Source organism: Peromyscus californicus, unplaced genomic scaffold, assembly GCF_007827085.1.
Source record: "Peromyscus californicus insignis strain IS unplaced genomic scaffold, ASM782708v3 Scaffold_4__1_contigs__length_199733344, whole genome shotgun sequence".
NCBI lineage: Eukaryota > Metazoa > Chordata > Mammalia > Rodentia > Cricetidae > Peromyscus > Peromyscus californicus.
The window spans coordinates 166,723,074-166,742,964 of NW_026294562.1; the positions used below are offsets into that span (position 1 = coordinate 166,723,074).

The following is a 19,891-nucleotide window of genomic DNA, read 5'->3' on the forward strand; positions in this document are numbered from 1 at the left end:
AGGCCAGTCTAGCTCAACTAAAGGAGACTGTCTCAAAATGAGAAAGTAAAGAGGGCGGTGCATGAAGCTCAGCGGTAGAGCTCTGGCATAGCACGTGTGAGACTTTGGATTCAATCCCCAGTCCTGGGGCGCGGGAGCTATCAGAGGCTCATATCTTTCCCGGACCAGTCTGGCTTCCCGGTGCAGGCGGTGAAAAACGACCTGGGGTAGAGCTGTCTGCAACAGCGACGCCTCTCCCGACTCCACCTCTTCCCAGGGTTCCAGTATCCCCGCGCGCCAGAATGGAAAGGAGCGTCAAACCCCGCCCTCACTCCCCTACCGGTCACACCCCTGCAAAACCCCGCCCTTGACCACACCCACACCACGGCCCCTCGACAGCCCCGCCCCGCCGTGTGGTCCGGTGGGGAAGGTGCCCGCAGCTTCTCTTGTCTCCTGGCTTGGTCTCTGAGTGTCTGTCTCCAAGTCTGCCTCCTGTGACCTCCCCCTGTACCTCCCGTCTGTCCGGCTTCTGTCTCTCTCCGTACTTAGTTCCCTGCCTCTCTCTGCCCCTCTCACCTCTCTCTGAAGTTCTCTGTCCTCTCCCTCTGGTCCTTCACTTCTCTTCCACCCTCGTAGGAACCCATCTCCCCTCTCATCCTTCTCGGGTCCCCCAGATCTCCGGTTTCTATCCTCTGCAAGGCCGGCGGGGATGCCTGTCTTCGGGTGCTTCTTGCACGCGCGCCTCCAGCGACCTTGGCTCGAGGGCGCCCCCGTGTGGCCAGCCGTGGGGCCTTGAGGGTGGCGAGGGTGGACGACCAAGCAAGTGATGCTGTGGTGTCCCACGCGACATCCAGAGGTGGTGCGACCCACGCCAGTGCGAGGGCCCGCCTCAGAGGTGGCGTGGGACGCCAGGAGATGACGTGTGACTGTGTGACACAGTGAGATTAGGAATGACAAGGAGCGATTGAGCGGGACTGTCCGAGTAAGGTGCTACGTGTGGCTGACCATGGGACTCTGAGGTTATCAGAGAGACTGTGAGGCACTGTGTGCGGCATGGGGTCTGAGAGAGAAACTTCCTGGAGACTGTCCGTGATGTCAGCTATATGTGAGGGAGTCCGCATGTGTTACAGGAGCGGAGTGAGTCAGGGGGACCCTGGACTATCCAAGTGATGGTATGAGCCAGTGATACAAAAGGGGGAGGCACAGAGGGGGACCTGGTGTGGCCAACTGTGTGAATGTGAAACGCGTGTCCGCCACCCTGGTGGGTCGTGAGAAACTGGGTCATCACACGTGACACTGAGAGGTTGGCCTGTGTTTGTGATTGCCTGTGCAAATGTGTGAATGCCCAGGGAAAACTGGGCGAATGCTGAGTGAGGAAGAGGGAGACAGTGTATGAGCATGACAAGCATTTGTGATGCAGACTGCGAGGCCCAGCAAAGACTATGTACACGATAGTGTGTGTGTGTGTGTGTGTGTGTGTGTGTGTGTGTGTGTGTGTGTGTGTGAATAGCACACCATTGCATTCAACAATGTATAATATCAAAAGAGTGTGTGGGTGTGACAGGGATTACATATGGCTTCTGTGTGTGTATGAGAGAGAGAACTCTATGCCATGTGTGTCAAGAAATTGACCAAGAAGGGCTGGAGAGATGGCTCAGTGGTTAAGAGCACTGGCTGCTCTTCCAGAGGTCCTGAGTTCAATTCCTCACGCCCACATTGCGGCTCACAACTGTCCATGGAATCTTATGTGCAGGTGTACACACAGACAAGTATACATAAATAAATAAATCTTTAAAAAAAGAAGAAATTGACCAAGAGAAAACGTGGCCACACACTTTCCACCCCTGGGAAGAAAACCATGTAATCCTGTATGACACCAAGCAACGGAGCGCTTGGCAGAGAGGCTGAGCGAGTTATTGTATGAGATGCCGAGAAAGCGTGGATGAGAACTTCAAGAGAAGCTGAAACTGCACTTGTGGGTGACAACGTATACTTTCGACACTCTGAGATAGGGTACCTGCCTGTGCGGCGGTGCAAGCTGCCGCTAGCGGTGGCGTGCTCTGCTATACGAAGTCATGAGTGACAGCGGTGGACTGGGTATGTCGAGACCTTTGGTGGTGTGCGTTGTGTTGAGCACTATAGCACTACTCAGTGACCTGGGAAGGTAGTGAGCATCTCTGTGTGAGTGACTTGAGTCTGTGTACCGCTGAGAGGGTCACAGTGACGGGGTGATGCTGAGGCGACTCGTTTGCGTGTGAAGGAGGGAGAGGCTGCGTGGGACCACCAGGAGAGGCTTATGTGCATAAATATACACACCTAGAGAATCCGTCTCTTCCTGCCAGCGTGAAAGAGAAAGACACGCTGGAAACAAGAGTGACTGAAAAACGGGGGGCGGGGGGGGGGGGAGAGAAAAGAAGATACATAGCCGGAGAGACAGACCTAGGGCGTGGAGACAGGTGGTGACTAGGAGGAGGAGGAGGAGGCGCTCCTGAGGGGCTGCACCCCAGGGGAGGGGGCGGGGCTGGGAAGGGGACCAGCCGCTGCCTCTCTCAGCCTCTGTCACCCGCCAGTCATCCCAGCCCTGAGCTGCAACAGGTAGGAGGCTCCTGTCCGGGTCCCAGTAGTTGGTTGGTGGCTACCATCTGTCCGTCCTGGGATTGAATGAGTGAATGGGTGAGTGAAGAAATAAATGACTTTATACTTCTGTGTGTCACCATCGTCCTCCCTGCCCATCTGTCCTTCTTATCCCTCGCCGTCTCTCTCCTCTTTCCTTGATCCATGTCCCTTCTAACCCTGCATGTCCCCCTCTGTCCGGGTCCCTCCTCTCCTGTGTCCCTGTCTCCTCCGTTCACATCTTCTCTGTCCCTGTTTTCTCCCGTCTCCCCTCCCTTTCCCCACTCTCCCTATCATCTTTCTTCATCATCTCTTCCCCAATATCTCTATCCCCATCCTCAGTCTATTTTCCTTCTCCATGCCCGTCTCTCTTTCCGTCACTCTCCCGCGCCCCGCCCCGGCTTTTCCTCTTGTCCCCTTCTCTATCCTCCATGCCCCTCTGCAGAGCTGGCTGGGTTAGCTTGCCCCAACCCTCTCCCCTGCCTGCTAATGAGCAAAGGAGCCTTTGAGGTAGCCAAGGCTGGGGCGGGGATGGATGGGTCCCTGAGGGTGGCAGAGGGGGCAGCTGCTGCTGAGGCCCTAATGAGGCCCCCTCTGCGCCCCTCCCGCCGAGATCTTAATTCTCAGTTCTCCCTGGAGTCGCTGCTAATTGGCCTGGGGAGGGGCCCCCCTTCCTGGCTCAAGCTCTATCCCCAGGGGGTGAGGGCACCTGGATCACTAGATTCTGATCAAGCACCTGTGGCCCTGTCCTGGCCCTGCCTCCTCCACCTGCCTCAGCCTCCCATCTGTGTCTCCCTCCTTCCTTCCCCGGCCCCTCTGCTCTTCCTCCAGCGGCCTCCTGGTACCCCCATCCGGGCACCTCTCCATCCTCTTGTCCTCTTCTGTCTCTGGGACCCCATTCGTTCATAGTCCCAACCTCTTCCCCTGTTTCCGGGTCGCACCACTGCTTCTCACTACTCCTCGGCGGGGGGGGATCCCAGACGTGTTCCAGCCCCCAGTCCCTACTCCTGCGAGGTATTTAACCCCTTTCCTGCTGCAGCCATGTCCAACAACATGGCCAAGATCGCTGAGGCCCGCAAGACGGTGGAGCAGCTGAAGCTGGAAGTGAACATCGATCGCATGAAGGTGAGCGGAGCCGTGGGGGAAATTTTTTCTTGGGGGATGGTGGGGGGAGGTGGCGGTCTGCGCCAGGCTGTGTTGAGGGCGGAGCCTGGAGCAGAGGCGAGTGGGAGGGTGGGCCTCGACCGGGGGCGTGGCCAATCAAGGCGTGGTCAGGACAAGGGGCCGGGATTTGGGCGCTTGCCTAGGGAGAGACCAAAGCCACCAGGGCGGGTCAACTGCATCTCTGCACCTCGCCTGCAGGTGTCGCAGGCGGCCGCTGAGCTCCTGGCTTTCTGTGAGACGCACGCTAAGGATGACCCACTGGTGACTCCTGTCCCCGCCGCCGAGAACCCCTTCCGCGACAAGCGACTCTTTTGCACCCTGCTCTGAGCCCTCAAGACTCGAAGTATGAATCCAATAAACTTGGTGACTTGGTGGTGGCTGCACTTTAGGGGGTAACCGAGGCACGGGTGGAGCCTGGGGGCCCCCTTCGGTGGAGCCTGCGTCCGTCCCGTCTCTTCTTCTCTGAGCGTGTGTGGAGTGTGAGCTGTGTGGATGGAGAAGCGCCGCAGCCCCACAAGAAATGAGTACTCAGCCCCTTTTTCATTTCCCCCCATCAGTTTGAGAACAGCTGGCTATCTGCAAGATAAACCATTTCACAGCTGAAGGAACTGAGTCAAGGGAGGTTCCCTTCTCAGTCACACAGCTGAGAGGTCAAGACTGAGGCTCGAACTTCAAGTTCTCCATAGCTTCTCTGCCTCATCTCCTGCACTCCCTCCTGGCGGAACTTAGGGGCAATCCGCCCAGGTTTCACATCTTGTTGTGCCTACCGCTGGCTTACTTGGGGGAAAAAAAAAAAAGATTTATTTCATTTTAATTCTGTTTATGTGTATGTCTGTGTGTGGGTATGTGCGCATGAGTGCGGGTGTCCAGGGAGGCCAGAGGAGAGGGTGTCAGGTGCCCTGCGGCTGTATTTAGAGGGATTGTGAGCTGTTCTATGTGGGTGCTGAGAATTGAACTCTGATCCTCTGGAAGAGCAGTACTTGCTCTTAAGCACTGAGCAAACACACCAGAAACATTCCCGCCCCCCCCCCCTTTTTTTTTTACAGGATCTCATTTCATAGCCCCGGCTGGCCCAGAACTTGCTTTGTCATCCAGGCAGACCTCGAATTTACAGAGATCCGCCTGCCCCTGCCTCCTGAGGGCTGGGATTACAGGCTAGCGCCAGCACATCTGACTCCCCTCTTATTGAGCCGGGGTTTCACTGAGTAGCTGGGATTGCAGGGCCCCTTTTCCTCTAATTTACTCCTGTCTTCAAGCACCGACCTTGTTCTTAATCCATCCACTCACCATCCATCCATCCATGCTTCCAAATTGTCCCTGGGTGCCTGCTCTGTGACCAGTCCTGTCTTGGGCGATGCTGGGGGAATGTGACGGTGGTAGAGAGAGCCCTGGTTCTGGGGACTCTAGATGCGGGCTTCCATTGGCTGCGGTGAGGTGAGAGAGTTCCTGGCTCAGCTTGCGGGGGAGGGGTTCACAGAGGGGCTCCTTGTGGAAGGGAACATCTGGGCTGGGGGGCAGGGTTGATAGAATTTGGGGACCTGGATAAGAAAATCATGGGATTAGGACAGAAGGAACAAATGAAGATAATCATTGACCAGCCCCCCAACCCCCCGACATACACATCCCTCCTGCTGTTATCTTAATTTGGGGTTCTGTGGGCCCCAACTCAGCCATGTTCTTCTTAACTGTGAGGACAGAGGACCCCTGCTCTGCTTCCCGACGCACCCTCTGGAGCAGTGCGTATGTGGCCTGCACTTGTGGTTTGGAGGCTATTTTTGGCCTGGATGATGTTTAAATATGTTCTTGATTTGGTTGTGACACAGAAATGATTCCTCATCAAAGTCCTTATTTCCGGCTTCTCTGAGGGTAATTTTGTTGTTTCGTTTTGTTGTCAAGACAGGGTTTCTCTGTGTAGCCCTGGCTGTCCTGGAACTCCCACTGCAGACCAGGCTGGCCTCGAACTCAGAGATTCATTGGCTTCTCTCTGCCTCCCAAGTGCTGGGATTATAGGCGTGCGCCACCACTGCCAGGGTTCTTTTTTTTTAGCATGGGGTTTTGCTGTGCAGCCCAGACTGGCTTCAGACTCACTATCCTCTTGCCTTGGCCCTCCGAACGTTAGGATTACCGGTGTGTGTCAGCATGCCTAGCCTTCCCTGGGATCTTATGAGGCTTATCTGGGCTTTCAAGCTGGACAAAGTCCCCACCATGCCCCAATGTGTCCCTGACGCGTAACTCTTCCTTGGGAAGCACACATGAACAAGCATGTTTGATCAATGACAGACAGAAGAAATGATGGCACGTGAATCCAGCCTGGGGAACCAATTAGTTTATCGAGGTCACTTACAGGAACATTAGTGTGACTCAAAGGCGACCACGTCACTAATAAACCCACCGTGGCTGGTGACTCAGGGAAGCTATGTCCCTGTCGATCCCATCCCAATGTGAAGGCAGCTTCACTGAAGGGTCTTCCTCCCCTAGCAGCTGTTTCCAGCTTGTATAACGACCCGTAGAGGGGCCTTGTGGGTTTAGTGACTTTCCCAGCTTCCTGCGCCTCCAAGTTTCCTGTGTCTTAGAGGTCTCTCCGGAGGAGAACGGCTTTGGCGAGAGGAGTAGCTATAGAACTGTCGGCTAAGGAGTCTGAGTTGCCATCCCCCCTGGGGCTGCTTAAGGACTGATAGTGGAATAAAGAAGGAAATGTTTCCACTGAAACTATATCGAGGGGGCTGGGGTGATGGCTCAGGTAGTGAGGTGTTTGTCACATGAATGTAAGGGCCTGAATTCAGTCTCTAGCACTCATGTAAAAAGGGGCTGGGCCGGGGGAGGCTGGAGAGATGGCTCAGTGGTTAGGAGCACTGGCTGTTCTTCCAGAGGTCCTGAGTTCAATTCCCAGCAACCACATGGTAGCTCACAACCATCTGTAATGAGATCTGGCGCCCTCTTCTGGCCTGCAGGCAGACATGCAGACAGAACACTGTATACATAATAAATAAATAAAATCTTAAAGAAAAAAAATGGGGGGGGGGGGGCTGGGAATGGTAGAACACGGTTGTAGTCCCAGGCAGGCACGGACATGTTGCCAAGACTCACTGGCCAGGCAGTCTAGCTAAACTGGCAAGCCCTAGGTCTCAGGGAGAAACCCTGTTTCAAAGAAAATTGGAGAGTGGGCAGTGGTGGCGCACGCCTTTAATCCCAGCACTTGGGAGGCAGAGCCAGGCAGATCTCTGTGAGTTCGAGGCCAGCCTGGTCTACAGAGGGAGTTCCAGGACAGCCAGGACCCTGTCTCAAAACAAACAAACAGAAAAAAAGAAATGGTTCTTGAAGAACAATATCTGAGGTTGTCCTCCGGCTTCCGTATGCACACGTACATGTGTATATGTGCACCTGCACTCGAACATTCGCTGTGCACACAAGGACATGCTTGCACACCTTTGCATGCTTGTATACATACCTGCACACACATGAGCAAACACGCACCCATGCACACATGAACATACCCAACCTTCCGTGCATGTGTGTAGGAGTGTGCGTGTGCACGCGCACACACACACACACACACACACACACACACACACACACACACACAACCAGGGAAAAGACAGACTTTACTTATTTAGTTCAAAACCACCCATTCCCTCCTCAGACTCCCCTAGACCCCATCGCTTTTCAGAGTCTGTCCTTTTTGCTGATGGAGACTGGACTCTCAGTCTCCTGAAGTGGCTCACTGGCTCTCCTCCCCAGGAGGTCTTGTGTGAGCCTGGCAAGTGCTCTACATTTGCATCGGATGAGGGTCCCCTGGGCCCCAAGTCTGAGCTTCCTGTAGAGTGGAGGCTGAGGCAGCTGTAATTACATCTCGCTCCTGTTCCCACCCCTCAGCCCGCTCCAGCCTGCTTGCATCATGTCTGTGGGAGCCGCAAGGGAGAAGGGGGACAGAGAGAGAGAGAGCCAAGGATGAGCTGGGGGTGGGGAAGGATACCTGGCGGAGACCAGAGTGCAAGGCTTCCAGAGTGCGTAAACCCGGCCCTTCCTTCACAGCTTAGAACCTGAAGGGATCTGGGCTCCCGCGATCACTGAGCCCCAAAGTTATTTCAGTTTCTTTTTTTTTACTTAATTAGGCTTGGTGGCAGGCGCCTTTCCCTGCAGAACCATCTCTCAAGTCCTCTTCCCTCCCTCCTTCCCTCCCTCCCTCCCTCCCTCCCTTCTTCCCTTCCCCAGGTCTTCTTTCGACAAGGTCTTACTTTACAATGTAGCCCTGGCTGGTCTGGAGCTCGCTCTATAGTCCAAGCTGACAGAGAACTACTTTTGCTTCTGGCCCTCGAATGCTGGGATTACAGATGGGGGCAAGGTTTTTTTTTTTTTTTTTTTTTTTTGGTTTTTCGAGACAGGGTTTCTCTGTGTAGCTTTGCGCCTTTCCTGGAACTCACTTGGTAGCCCAGGCTGGCCTCGAACTCACAGAGATCCGCCTGGCTCTGCCTCCCGAGTGCTGGGATTAAAGGCGTGCGCCACCACCGCCCGGCGGGGCAAGGTTTTTATTACCCTAAGGTAGGATCTAGCTTGGCAGTCTTGGCTTGCCTCAAAGCCCCCAGCAATCCTCTTGCCTCCTCAGCTTCTCTGATGCTGTGATTACAGATAAACACCATTATCCCTCGCCTTTTCCTTTTTCCTTTTTCTTTTGGTTTTCCAAGACAGGGTTTCTCTATGTAGCCCTGGCTGTCCTGGAACTCACTCTGTAGACCAGGCTGGCCTCGAACTCACAGAGCTCTGCCTGCCTCTGCCTTCCAAGTGTTGAGATTAAAGGTGTGTGCCATCACTGCTCAGCATTTTTTTTTTTTTTAGCAGTTTCTCACTCTGTAGCCCAAGTTGGCCTTGAAATCAAGAGCAATCCTTCTGCCCCTTCAGCCTCACAAATGCTGAGATTAGAGTTGTAGACTCCACCAGGCTCTTGCATTCCAGAATCTTCTAGCCCCGAGAGGAAGGAAGCCTAGACCAGTGGTTCTTAACCTGTGGGTCTTCCATCGGAAAACACAGATATTTACATTGTGATTCATAACAGTAGCAAACTTACAGTTGTGAAGTAGAAACAGAAAATAATTTTATGGCTGGGGGTCACCACATCGTGCGGAGCTGTATTGAAGGGTCGCAGCATTAGCAAGGTTGAGAGCCACTGGGGTAGACGATTGGGATATTGGGCCCTTCCACACTGAAGTCTGCGTGGTCTGAACCGAATGTAAATGGTGCAGGTCTTGGGGAGGCTGTTGAGAAAGCTCTGGGGGCTGGTGGGCTGGAGGGAAGCCAGGAGACTGGGGTGGGGGAGGGGCGACAGACCCTGGGAGGAGGCAGAAGCCTGAAGTGGGGGCAAGGAGGCGAGGCTGGTCCTAGAGTCACCAGACACCAGAAGCACTGGGTTAATAAATCTCATTAGCTTTACAACTCCTAATGGTACTGTCTGTGGTCACCCCTGCTCCTTCCTGCCACCACCAGCTGTGAGGTCAGCTTTGGGGACCGGGATCCAGCTGGGGTCAGACCCAGGTCAAGGGGTGTGGGGGGTGTACGCCTGAGGAAGTGCTTGTGGCCTGTTTCTCCCAGTCTCCCATCCTCATCAGTCCCCTGCCCCTGCTCTCCATGTTCCCCATGTGCTCCCAACAGTTTCAGGACTGGCTCAGGAGACCTGGGAGTGCAGGGGGGCGGGGGGGGGGGGGGGGGAGGCCCAAAGCCAGGCGGAGCCAGGAAGGACAGCCTGGAAGGGTCTAGCAGGGCGAAGGCAGAGCCAGACAAGACAGGCCTAACAGCAGGCATGGTGGCGCGGATATGGAATGCAGGGGTTGAGTCGAGCGCAAGCATGCTCCCAGGGCCTGCAAGCATGCTCCCAGGGCCTGCAAGCATGCTCCCAGGGCCTGCACCGGGAGGAAAGGGGCCAGGGAGTCAGGACAGGTGGGCCTGGGGCAAATGGGGTCTGCAGCAGGAACTGATAACTCAGCCAAAGGGGCCTGCTACCCGGGCTCTACACCTCTACACACCACGTGGCAGTACATACCCTCGCTGTGTGGTGTTTTCTTACACACACACACACACACATACACACACATACACACACACACACACACACACACACACACACACACACACACACACACACGGAGCTGAAGACCGAACCCAGGGCCTTGCGCTTGCTAGGCAAGAGCTCTGCCCCTGAGCTAAGTCCCCAACCCTTGGTGTCTTCTGAGCCCATCTATGTCCCTCCAGCCTTGGTACACAGTGGTTGTTAGGTTTGTCGAGTGAATAATAGCTCCAGCAGCTATCTGAGAAGCAGGCAGGAAAAAGAGTCTTATTTTACACAGTACCCCAGGGCTGGGACAAATGGTAAGAGGTGGGGCTGGTAAGACAGCTCACTTTGTAGAGGCCCCTGCCGCCAAGCCTGAGGATCTGAGTTCAATTCCAAGGACTCACATTGTGGAAGGAGATACCAACCCACCAGTTGTCCTCTGACTTCAGCCTGTCTTGGTACATGAGCAAAAACACACATAAACTCAATAAAAAAAAAAAAAGATATAAAAGTTAACCTTTAATCCCAGCACTTGGGAGACAGAGACAAGCGGATCTCTGTGAGTTCGAGGCCAGCCTGGTCTACAGAGTGAGATCCAGGACGGCCAGGGATGCACAGAAAAACCCTGTCTCAGAAAACCAAACCAAATAAACAAAAACCAAAAACCAAACAAAAGCATCAACAACAGACATTGTGAACTATGACATGTTGATACAGGCCTGCAGAGACACCTCTGAACTGGCAATACCCATCCTCACACATTTCAGAAACACTAGCCTATCCATGCACAATACACAGAAGCAAACATCTCTCCACAGAGCTGGAGAGATGGCTCATCAGGTAAGAGCATGGCTCTTGCAGAGGACCTGGCTGTGATTCCCAGTACCCACATGGTGGCTCACAACTGTCCAGAACTCCACTTCCAGGGGATCCAACCTTTGCTTCTGACCTCGTTGGGCACCAGGCAAGCATGTGGTGCACAGACATACAGGGAAGTAAACAGCCATGCGCATAACATGAATAAATCTGTTTTGGGGGGCAAATTATATCTCTGTGTATACCTGGCCATACCTATGTACATCCATCTGGCCATATTGATGCACACCCTCACCTGTGAGTGCCACAGAAAGTAGGCAGCTAAGAACCTGGCCGATGAAGAGCTAGCAAAGACATCCATCGAAGCTGTACAGTGTCACACACACACACACACACACACACACACACACACACACACACACGCATGCACGCTCCTGTGCACGTGCGCGCGCGCGCACACACACACACACACACACACACACACACACACACACCTTAACTTGCAGTCTCACATGCCAAATTCCTGGCTGCCCTCCTCCTCTCTCTGATCCCCGTGTCCCTCACCTCCAGGAACTGTGTCTCTGAGTCAGTCCCCATTCTCGGTGGTGTCTGTCCTGTCCTTCCTCTTCTGAAGAGCCCTGGGGTCCCTTGGGGAGGTTGAGTCCTCTTGCCTGTGGTGGGTAGAAAGCAATCGGCTGAGTCACCCTCCCAGGGCAGCTCCCACTGCCGTGCTCTGTCCTTAGAAACCATGTGAGGGGTGCAGCTGGCCCACTCCTCACACGAAGGCATCCGACACTAGGTAATGAGGTAGATAGAGCCATGGCATAGGTCCCAGGGTCCCTTCGTCCTCATGAGGAGAGATCTCCACAGTCGCTGCCACCCTTACCTATTTCGGTTTGTTCTCTGACCTTTGAGACAGCCTGGTGTAGCCCAGGCTGGCCTGGGATGCTCTGTGTTGTAGCCAAGGATGACCTTGAACTTTTCTGATCCTCTTTCCCACACCTCCCGAGTGCTAGGATCTCGGGTGCACACCACCACACCCTGAGAGATCTACTTCCGACCCAGAAGCAGGGCAGCGGCACCTAGAGCAGAGCACCCTGGCATCCACAGGGGTACGGCTCCTAGAAGTACAAGGGAGAAGTCATGGCCTAGGAGGTTCCGGGGACTTGTCTGAGGTCCCTGGGCATAGCCGCCAGGGGACTTCCCGAATACTAAGTGATGGTGATTGGGACAGGAAATCAGCGGGAGAGAGCTCCGGGAAATGGAGGTCCCACCTCCTCCTAGAAACTCCCCTGATGCCAAGACAGGACGCCAAGCCTGCCAGGCATCATCCTTCATTAATATGATATGACTTCCTGAGTTCCCTCTGGTCTTCCTGGGAACCAGAGGCTATGACAAGGACCACATGGCCCTCAGGCCTGCCACCCCCCTGCCTCCACCCCTCAGGGCTCTCCACCCCTCAGAGCAGAGCTGGATGGTCCTTTGGGGATCCCCAGAGCCACTGGAACTGGGGATCCATCCTGTCGGAAACTAGGGATGCCAGCTGGGTGGCATCTGGCCATGGGTGATAGGAAGATGTGGTCATGGGGGTGGGAAGGCAGAGGGTAAGGCAGCAGCTGCCTGAAGTCCAGCCCCGGTGTCAGGAACACTCCTGCCCCCGACCATGGCCTTTTCCCTGCTACAACGCAGGCCTGGGGTGGGTGGGAGACTGGAGTAGATCAACCTTCTGCCCTTGCCCAGGACCATCATGCATCAGGAAAGTGGTCACTTTGGTATAGAAATGAAAGCCACATGGATGTGAAACCTCTTTACTAAAACTGTCTCCCTGAAAAACAAGGGTGTCACTCCCGGGTGGGCGGGGCAGAGAATGTTAATGCTAGCACACTGGGGGACCAAGGCAAGAGAATTTCTGAGAGTTTGAGGCCAGCCTGGGCTACAAGAAGAAAACAAAACAATGCTGGACTTGCTGCCAAGCAGAAGACCTGACTTTGATCCCCAGGACCCAAAGAGAGAAAACTGATTCCTGCAAGTTGTCCTCTGACTTCTACATGTGCACCATGGCATGGGCACACACACACACACACACACACACACACACACACACACATATATGCATGCATACATCCTTTTTTTTAAGTTTAAGATTATTTTTGGTCACACAGAAAATTAGAGGCCAGCCCAGGTCACATGAGATCCTGCTGCAAAAACAGAGCAGAACAACAGCAAGAACAGATAAAAAAAAAAAGCCACAAAGGGCCAGGCAGTGGTGGCACACGTCTTTAATCCCAGCACTCGGGAGGCAGAGGCAGGTGGCTCTCTGTGAGTTCAAGGCCAGCCTAGTCTACAAAGCCAGTTCCAGGACAGCCAAGGCTGCACAGAGAAACCCTGTCTCAAAAAACAGCAACAACAAAAAAGGCCACCCAGGGTGACTGGGGGTCCCCGAGGTCCCCTTTGGCCCTTGTCAGCAGTGAGACAATAGGAACTACTGTGGAGTCAGTGAGGAGGTCACATGACTGCTGGGTTGACAGCTGGGTTGACACTCTGGGCCGAGGGAGGTGTTATCAGGGGGTATGTGAGAGAAGATGAGCAGCAGCCTTGTGTGTGGGAGCGATGCTGGAGCCTGGGGCGGCCATCCATCCTCAAAGTGTTATCGTTGGAGGTCAATGTCATCAGCCCTTGGCCTGGGGCCTGGAAGGGCTCTGGTGAGAAGCAAGAGGTCAGCCTTTAATGGTGGGTCACCAACTGTGGGTCTCCTGTGAGCTGGAGATCATGCATGGACTGTGCGTCCTAACACGGGACTCTGGGATCCTAAGCTGGGGGTCCAGGGATGAGGTCCAGCAGGGCTGCCTCCTTCCTCAACTCCTGGAAGGAGTGAATTGTGTCCGGGGACCAGGGTTCTCTGTGATGCCTGGAAACACTGCATCATGGAGGAATTTCCTGATCATTTCTCAATCCCAGGGCCGGGCCCTAACCCCAGGGCCTGAAGCCCAGAATAGCTCTCGCAGGCCCGCCACTCACAGACAGCTCAGGCCCCAGTCAAGCTGGAGAACCACTCAGTGCTAGGACTTGCCTGGCTCCCGTGGGGGGGGGCTCTGGACCTGGGTGACATGAGCAGGGACTGAGATATGAACAGAAAGAGAGAGAGAGAGAGAGAGAGAGAGAGAGAGAGAGAGAGAGAGAGAGAGTTTGTTCCCAGAGGGTGTGAGAAACAGCAGAGGCTGAGTGTGGGGTGGGGTGGTGGCTGCAGGTGCCTGTGCTGGGGACTGTGTGACGAGGGGACAGGGGGAGAGGCAGAGGCAAGGGATGGATGCTCAGCGCAGGGGATGGGGTACCAGCCAGGGAAAGCAGGCAGGGAGCCCAAGGGGGCCTCTGGAGACCAGCCTAGGGGGAGGAGGGCGGGGCAGAGAGGAAATGAAAAAAGCTGGGGCGGCCCGCAAGATGAGGCGGGAGGGCGGGCCCTGGAGGGAGACGCTGACAGACCGACACAGACCCCGCAGACAGGAGGAGACTGGAGGACAGGAGGGACAGGGAGAAGGCAGAGGTGCCGAAGGGTCCAGAAAGCAGAAATGTAAAGGCGGAGACCTGCCGAGGGAGGGACTGGGGGTCGCGGGTCCAGAGGACGACGACAGAGACACCAGCAGAAGGAAGGGGTGACAGGAGAAGGGAAGAAACAGAAGACCGAAAAGCACTCTGGAAACTGGGGATCGGCTGGCCGGTCCCGGCTGCTGTGACGACTGTGGCCAGCAGTGGGACCACCCCGCCTCCTGCCACCCCTGGGAGCCCTCTCCTTGCGGGCGTCGGAGAGTGGCAGGGCATGGCAGATTCTTGCCGGAACCTCACCTACGTGCGAGACTCGGTAGGACCTGCCACCAGCACCCTGATGTTCGTGGCCGGAGTGGTGGGCAACGGGCTGGCCCTGGGCATCCTGGGTGCGAGACGGAAGTCACACCCATCGGCCTTTGCAGTGCTGGTCACTGGGCTGGCCGTGACAGATCTGCTGGGCACGTGCTTCTTGAGCCCCGCGGTGTTCGTGGCCTACGCTCGAAACAGCTCCCTGCTGGGCCTGGCCCACGGTGGGTCAGCGCTGTGCGACACTTTTGCCTTTGCCATGACTTTCTTCGGCCTGGCCTCCACGCTCATCCTCTTTGCCATGGCTGTGGAGCGATGCCTGGCACTCAGTCACCCCTACCTGTACGCCCAGCTGGACGGGCCACGCTGTGCCCGCCTGGCGCTGCCTGCCATCTACGCTTTCTGTTGCCTCTTCTGCTCACTGCCCCTGCTGGGCCTGGGCGAGCATCAGCAGTACTGTCCCGGGAGCTGGTGCTTCATCCGCATGCGGTCCACCCAGCCCGGTGGCTGTGCCTTCTCCCTGGCTTACGCCAGTCTCGTGGCCCTGCTGGTGACTTCCATCTTCTTCTGCAACGGCTCCGTCACCCTCAGCCTCTGCCACATGTACCGCCAGCAGAGACGCCACCACGGCTCACTGGTGCCGACCTCTCGGGCGCGAGAGGACGAAGTTGACCACCTGATTCTGCTGGCCCTCATGACGGGCATCATGGCTGTGTGTTCCCTGCCTCTCACGGTGAGTGTCTCTTGGAACCGAGGTGCAGGGAGGGGGAGGGGAGGAGGGCAGCGCCCGCCTCTGCTCTTCATCTGTCATGCCCATTTGGCAGATGTGGAAACTGAGGCTCAAAAAGGGTGAGGCGGTGACCTTGTGTACCATCCAACGACTCCTTCCCACCCTAAGAAGTCTCTCCACTTTCTTTTGCTCCACTAGACGCCCCCCAGCCCTTAGCTGTCCCCTGTCCCCTCTCAGCCCTGCTTCCCAATCAAAGACATCATTGACGCCATAACAGAATCCACACAATTCATGAACACTTGCTTTCTGCTGACAACAGTGCTTAATGGCTTCCAAATGCCTCTTCAGATAAATTTCAAACTGACCTTTCACAATCATTTCAGAAGCACCGGCCAGGAAATGACACCAAGGTCCTGTCCTGTGGCCCTCTTTTGCAGAAGGATGATAGTGTGTGTTGCCCGCCCATGATCACACAGACAGAGAAAGCCTCCATCCTGGCTCTCTCACAGAACCATGTAGCCACGAGTCCCCACTCCCTGAGCCCAGACCCCACCCTTGCCTTCCCACTCCCACAATTTCCCACAGGAACTGACCCCTCGTAGCAGCTGCTGCGGGTGACACCCTCTAGTCACATCTCTAGGCTGGGTCTCAGAATAGGGACTGGGGTGGATTGGGGGCGTTTAAACCTTTTGAGGGTTAACAGTGACTGCCAGACCCACCCCCCAGGGTGGCTCCGCATGGGGTTTCGGGAGCTCCAGGGGACTGAGGCATCTGTGGGGGTTGGCGAGGTCGCCTTAGCTGCAGAGGGCGGTTCTGGTAGATGGGTAGGTACCCTTTGCCCCAGCCCCGTCTTCCCTCGCCAGTTGTTAGCTGTTTCCTGGGGGCTTTTCTGCCCTCTGCTCTCCGGATGCATGCACACATTAGCAACTCGGTCTATATCTTTCTTCATCTTATCTCATTTCCTTCCCTTTCAACCTGACACCAACTCCTCATCCCTGTGGGCGAGAAGTGGGAGGTGGGGGTATAAGGATGGCGGAGGACAAGTCAGTGATGCCTCTGCCCGGCCCCTCAGATCCGAGGCTTCACCCAGGCCATCGCCCCGGACAGCAGCGAGATGGGGGACCTCCTCGCCTTCCGCTTCAATGCCTTCAACCCCATCCTGGACCCCTGGGTCTTCATCCTTTTCCGGAAGGCTGTCTTCCAGCGCCTCAAGCTTGGGTTATGTTGCCTGTGTGCCCGTTCCGTCCACGGGGACTTACAGACACCCCTTTCCCGGCCTGCGTCGGAGAGAAGAGACACACTGACTTCCACTGCTCTCCAGGATAAGGAAGGGAACTGGGTGCCCCTGACATCCTGGGGCCCTGGGCAGGTGGCACCATTGACTGCGGAGCCTCTGTCTGGTGGCGATAGCTGCTCTGTGGGGAAGCCATCCAAAAGTGACGCCATGGTGGCTTGCTCCCTCTGCTGACACCTAAGCTCGTCCTGCATGCCAGCCTGGGCCCGGTGCCGCAGGACCAGAAGCCAGAAGATCAGGGACTCAGCTGGTGATGGTAGGAGCCGCATATTTGACCCCCAAAGTCTGGGAGTGTCTGCTGCTGTTCCTCCTTTGGGATGGTGGCTACAGACCTTGGGAAGAGGGTGAGGGATGATGGAGGCATGTTCTGTGGCTCTTGAGAAGGATTCTCTCAAAAATAACCAGGGCCTGGCCGGGCTGCTCTGGCCCTGGGCTCCCCCATCTGTCTGACTGTCTAAATATTTAGGGAACAGAAAAATTTCCAGCGGCTTCCGTGGACTCCAGTCTGCTGGGGTTAGAGTGTCTGCTCTCCACTTCCACCAAGGGGGGCCCTGGATGCCCATCCGACGTTCCCAGGGGACCCACAGCCATGCCCTCTCCCAAGTCATTCCAGCAACCTCCCTCAGAAATGTTCCTGCTCTCCCCCATTTCCCATCCTCTATCTGACTTTGGGGTCCTGAACCCCAAAAGGAAGTGGGAAGGGAAGGCCACTGTATTGTAGGTGACGTTACTGGACATGTGTCTGGCACAGAAATGGCCTGAGAAATGTCACAGCTTGGGGGAATTGTGCTATGTGAACTTGGGGGGAAGGTGCAGGGGACAAGTCAGAGATGGTGCTGAGGCATGTCCCAAGCCTGTCCCCCGATCCTGGAACGAACAACTGTCTCCGTTTAGAACTGGACCTCAACACGCCATCTTCGGAACCTCCACAAAGATTTCACTCACTCATTCAACAGACTCCTATGGGACCCGAAGTCAGCAGGCATTAACTCTCTGGGGCCTCCAAGCAAAGAAGCCAGGGTGCTTGGGAATGAGTTGACTGGCTTGAGGGGAAGTGAGTCAGCTGGAGGGCTGGGCTAGGGGAGAGGGCAAACAGAAATACTCCTCACTGCCGCCCTGGTTCCCATGTCTCAGCTACTCTGGCCATTCACCCTCCCACTCCATCTGCTTGGCAGCATATTAACAGAGCCTTTCCAGAGAGGGTGGAACCAAGGCCCAGAGAGGGCAATGCCCCAGCCTGGGCCACACAGTGAAAATGTAGAGTAGACTGTGACTATTATTTTCTCATGGCCTCTCTGAACCTCAGTTTCCTTTCCACTATTACCTGTTGGGGGTGTTGTGAGGATTGAATGACCCCCCCCCAAAAAAAAGAGCAACTTAGCACGGGACCTGGAAGGAAGTTGCTGTTAATATTGTTATACAGGCAATTAGAAAACAGAGGAGGATTTGTTTTGACTGTTTTCCCCCTGGTAAATATATTTCGGATCACATTCGGGAAGAGCAAGGAGTGTCAGGAGAGGTGAGAACGGGCTGAGGCAAGCTGGGTATGGAGGTGCGGAGGTGCATGTCTGCAATCCCAGCACACCTATGCTCAGGCAGGAGGGTCACAGTTCAAGGTCACCCTCAGGTATTACACAGAGCGTTCAAAGTCAGTCTAGGGTATTTGAAACTCGGTCTCCAAAACCAAATAACGCATAAAATCATAAATCAAACCGGGCGACGGTGGCCTTTTAATCCCAGCACTCGGGAGGCAGAGGCAGGCGGATCTCTGTGAGTTCGAGGCCAGCCTGGTCTACAGAGCGAGTTCCAGGACAGGCAGGACTGTTACACAGAGAAAGCCTGTCTGGAAAAAAAAAACCAAACAAACAAACAAACAAAATCATAAAACAAACCAGACTGAGGTGACCAGTCTAAAGGTATTGGAAGGTACAGCATGTCGACAGTTGCTGACAGCGGAAATGGCCTAAATACCGCTGAATCTGTAATTGCCTGAGAATGGTAAATGGTCATTTTTATTTACGGGTATTTCAACACAATAAAAAAAATGTAATACTGAAAAATAATGAAGGCTTCTGGAAACTTTCATGTTATTTTCTTAGAAGATGTGTGTGTGTGTGTGTGTGTGTGTGTGTGTGTGTGAGAGAGAGAGAGAGAGAGAGAGAGAGAGAGAGAGAGAGAGAGAGAGAGAGCTCGAATACGCATGCGTACATCTTTGCATATCCAGAAGCCAGAAGGCGGCACTGGACTCCTGGGGCCTGGAGTTACGGGTGCTTTGGGACACCCAGCTTGCTTGGGTGCTGGGATCTGGACCTCATGATTGTGCCACCGGAGCCTTTTACCCACTGAACCATCATCCCAGAGTACCTTAAAAACTTTTGGACAGGGTCTCATGGAGCCCAGCCTGGTCTGGAACTTGCCATGTAGCAGAGGATTCCTGATCCTTCTACCTCCCTGGCTGGAATTACAGGTGCAGGTCACCATGCCTAACTTCATATCAATCCCAGCAGAATACTAGTATATTAGTTGAAGTTTTTAATAAAAAGTCAGCTGGCCGGGCGGTGGTGGCGCACACCTTTAATCCCAGCACTCGGGAGGCAGAGGCAGGCGGGTCTCTGTGAGTTCGAGGCCAGCCTGGTCTACAGAGCAAGTTCTAGGACAGATAGGGCAGTTACACAGAGAAGCCCTGTCTTGAAAAAAGAAAACAGGCCGGGCCGTGGTGGCGCACGCCTTTAATCCCAGCACTCGGGAGGTAGAGGCAGGTGGATCTTTGTGAGTTCGAGGCCAGCCTGGGTTATAGAGTGAGTTCCAGGAAAGGCTCCAAAGCGCGGGGGCTCACACGTGTAGTGGTCTCGGTGCCGGAGAGGTTGAGGTGAGTCTAGACTACAGAGGAAGGCACTGTCTGAAAACAGGAGCAGAGTGTGGGGCGAACACTTGTCTCTGCTTTGGAAGCAGAGGCAGGAGGTTAGGAGGTCCAGGTCTATCCCCAGCAACGGAGAGCGTAAGGCTAGCTCTGGCTTAAAAAAAAAAAAAATGTGGTTCAGTGGTTATCGTTTACCTAGTTGGGGCCCTGGGCTTGACATTCAATCTTCAGTACAAGGGAGGAGGCAGGGGTTTTCCTGCTCAGGGGTGGAGCGTGCATTTCACAAGTGTGAGCCTCTGGTGTCAACACTTAGCACCCTAGAAAATGGAAAAAAAATCATACCTAAACTTCCCCTCCTCCTTCTTCTCATTCTGACCCCTTTCAGTCCCAGGATGGCAGCCTGCCAGAGTATACCTATGTCTACCCTCTCACCCATCTTGGCTTGTCCCTGGTGACGTTGGGGACATGTCAGTGACAGACACAACCCTGGTTCTGCCCTCGTGGGCTCACCGTTCAGTGGGGGAAGACAGCCCTGTGTGCAAGTGG

At 54.9% G+C, this 19,891-nt stretch overlaps 2 protein-coding genes across 3 annotated transcripts; both read left to right on the forward strand.

Annotated features, from left to right (window-relative positions):
- The first annotated feature begins 2,507 nt into the window (after positions 1 to 2,507).
- On the forward strand, positions 2,508 to 4,128 carry Gng8 (G protein subunit gamma 8). Of its 2 annotated transcripts, none has more exons than XM_052713455.1 (3): positions 2,508 to 2,574; positions 3,632 to 3,717; positions 3,955 to 4,128. In XM_052713455.1, the coding sequence occupies exons 2-3, from the start codon at positions 3,634 to 3,636 to the stop codon at positions 4,081 to 4,083; spliced, it is 213 nt and encodes a 70-aa protein (XP_052569415.1). In that variant the 5' UTR covers positions 2,508 to 2,574; positions 3,632 to 3,633; the 3' UTR covers positions 4,084 to 4,128. The 2 variants fall into 2 exon arrangements, with proteins under 2 accessions (XP_052569415.1, XP_052569414.1); XM_052713454.1 differs by having other exon boundaries at positions 2,561 to 2,652.
- A 9,982-nt stretch (positions 4,129 to 14,110) lies between these two features.
- On the forward strand, positions 14,111 to 18,483 carry Ptgir (prostaglandin I2 receptor). The gene is made up of 2 exons (XM_052711827.1): positions 14,111 to 15,194; positions 16,264 to 18,483. The coding sequence occupies exons 1-2, from the start codon at positions 14,427 to 14,429 to the stop codon at positions 16,657 to 16,659; spliced, it is 1,164 nt and encodes a 387-aa protein (XP_052567787.1). The 5' UTR covers positions 14,111 to 14,426; the 3' UTR covers positions 16,660 to 18,483.
- The last annotated feature ends 1,408 nt before the right edge of the window (positions 18,484 to 19,891 follow it).